Below are 2,745 nucleotides of genomic sequence, written 5' to 3'. Positions count from 1 at the left end.
GGTGTTTAATGACAAATCCCCAGGCTTCTCTATACTAGATGCTTGTTGAATACTTGGTTCTCTGGGCTACAATTCATTCCAGATCCTGTCATTTCCTAGATTCTGCCAACGACACACAGACTCCACCTAAGTGGAGAAATCATAATGAATGTTTTTCGCTACTGGACAAAAAAAAAAAAAAAATCAAAATATAGCAAGACCTGAGCTTAACACCACCAACTAGCTTCTATGGTATGGAGCACTGAGGTCTAAGTGATTTTGTAGGCACTGGCAGAGTAGAAGCTCAGAGGCAACTCTGGCCTACCTGATGCCCTGGTAAGCTTAAGGACACACTACAGGTAGTGTGGTCTTCCTGGGTGTGCACAAAGGCTAGATGCACGTGTGTCTGTGGAATTGAAAAACAGTACTTTTTGGAATGTGGCTGCCTTCTCCCACCTGGTATGCCTCATCCTGCAGCTTCTGCTTCAGGTACTCCTCCATCTTCAGTTCATTCTCCAGCTGGCGGACAGAGTCATTCTCATAATTTTCATCATCTGCTCTGACATACGGGTCTCCATCTTCTGTAACCCTAAACACAATTATTAATAAAAATAGCCTCCTGAGATGAATGACATTCAGAGTCAATAAAACTTCCCTTTATTGTACGCTATGAGGAGAGGGGGATATTTTCAGTCCAACCACATGCTCCACCAGTTAGTATTTCCTGGCAGTGGAAAACACTTCTGCTACTTCCCCTCTCCAGTGGTCTGGTATTGCTGAAGTAGACCAAAGGGCATGTTCTGCTGAAGGCATTTTGGGGGTACAGAACTGAGTAACAGAAGTCCTCAATAACTTCTTTGAGAGTGATACAAAGAGTAAGAGGTTGAACTAAAAATAAGTGGAAAGATGCATATTGTCTTTGATAGGAAGATTCAGGTTCTAAAAATAAATCGGTTTGTTGATCAAGTGAGTTGGTCAATAAAAAGCATTCTGTCTTTCCCGGTTAAAAACTTCTCTTTTTCCAGTGGTCTCCAACAGGCCCTTGAGGGAATAGGGCTGCAGGGCATATTAGGAAGCACAGTTGTCCCACAGTCTCCATACTGCCGCTGCTCCAGTGTACCAGACGGGATGTGAGACAGCTCACTCCTGAGGGCATCCTAAGTTCTGGCCTTTATTGTTTACAGAGCTCACTACTATCTAACCATGAAGCTGTCCTCACGTGGATTTAGGCATTTTTTTGGTAAGCAAATAGTTGAGAGGGAGAGAAAATATTACATGCTGCTTGCTGTTTTTGACAGAAAAAGAATGAGATTAAGAAAGCGAATCGAGCAGGTACCCACATGTCGCTGCGGATGGAGCCGGTGGCAGCAGCGCTGTGGATGTACCCTGGCTTCCGGGCATGGATCTGCGCAAGGAAAGCCTTCTCAGACGTTGGGGATGGAACAAGGTCATCAAAATGAGTCCGTCCAAATTCAGAATCCACATTGCTTTCTGTCTCACTGCCCACTTCTGTGAAGAAAAGGTGACACAGGAGTAAGTATACTTGCCTATTTTGCTAAGCCTTTCTTTGTCTTTCCCCCTTACAATGACACCTCCTCATAGCGAATGACAGTACGTTATTCTACATATATCCGCAGAGTTAATAGTCTTCTTCTTGTGGTAGGACAGAATAGCGAAGCTTTTCCTTATCTTGGTTATTAGGTAGTATATTTTTATGAGAATACTACAGACTGCAGTTTACGACAGGTCCTATATGTTCTATATGGAATGAAATTTCAAAGAGCAAAATCCCACTCCATGTAGAATCATAAACAAACTTCTCAAAATTTTCACTGTATCCAGCTGCACCTCTACGTCCATGGCTTTCAGAACTGCTGTATTCCTGAAGCCGTTATTTAGGGATTTTTTTTTTCTAAAAGCATAAAAAGCTTTGAAGATACATTACACGGCTTTTTTGTTGGTTTATATTTTCCTACCTCCCATTTTTTCAAACATATGTCAAATGTCAGTGTGGTGACTATCCACCTTCATTAGCCTCACTCACCAGAATTCAGTTCTTTTACCAAAGAAGACATGGTGTTGGTGATTGAATCTGCTGCCACCAGCAAATCATTTCTTAAGTTTCGTCTTGCACCTGAAGCAAGAGACAGACAAAACAGTGTTAATATTCCTCACAAGACATATGTTTTCCTATTGAAAGCAGTTTTAACTCTGCGGAAAGCTGCCATTGTGCTAATTCAGGGTATCAAAGTCCTTACGAGGGACACGTGCAGAAGAGTTCTCTGCAGAATGGCCTCATTTACTTATGATGTATGCAAGAGCAGAAGCCTACTCTCATGCTTCATTTAATCACAATGCCAGATATGTGGAGATTATTCATTGCCATCAAGCTTGCATTTGTGTGGTGACACCAGCAGACCAGGCCTAGGAGATTAAATCCAGCATGAACTCATTTAAAATGTCTGTGGGGGAGGAGGGAAGTGTTTTCTCTAAGTTCCCACAGCTCTGTTTAATGACACCATTATTGCCAGGTATTTGCCACATAATTATGGCAAATGTTGAAGAAACATACTTGACCTCATCAAGACTGATACGGATTTTTCTTCTCCGCTCCCTCTCAGCCTCTCCTGTAGCTCAAGGACTTTCTTGTATATTCCATAATTTACTTTCTCTCTCTTCTTTTTTTTAAAAAATAAAGGAAGCACTATTGCCTCTCTAAACAGCCCTGGGCTGCTTTTAAACTCTTTCTAATAATGGATCTAGAAG

The 2,745-nt window shown here is 41.9% G+C and overlaps 1 protein-coding gene across 1 annotated transcript in view; it reads right to left on the bottom strand.

Moving 5' to 3' along the window:
• Positions 1 to 435: 435 nt before the first annotated feature.
• Positions 436 to 2,745, bottom strand: part of DTNA (dystrobrevin, alpha) — a gene marked incomplete at its 3' end in the record, with an annotated part of 39,250 nt that continues 36,940 nt past the window's right edge. Inside the window, exons 11-13 of the mRNA XM_010284942.1 lie at positions 2,024 to 2,113; positions 1,320 to 1,488; positions 436 to 568 (exon numbers count right to left, since the gene is read on the bottom strand). Coding sequence (XP_010283244.1) covers positions 436 to 568; positions 1,320 to 1,488; positions 2,024 to 2,113 — 392 coding nt within the window. The remainder of the gene's footprint in view (positions 569 to 1,319; positions 1,489 to 2,023; positions 2,114 to 2,745) is intronic.

Source organism: Phaethon lepturus, unplaced genomic scaffold, assembly GCF_000687285.1.
Source record: "Phaethon lepturus isolate BGI_N335 unplaced genomic scaffold, ASM68728v1 scaffold14864, whole genome shotgun sequence".
NCBI lineage: Eukaryota > Metazoa > Chordata > Aves > Phaethontiformes > Phaethontidae > Phaethon > Phaethon lepturus.
The sequence above is the reverse complement of the archived record's forward strand: the minus strand, read 5'-3'. Positions and strand labels throughout refer to the sequence as shown.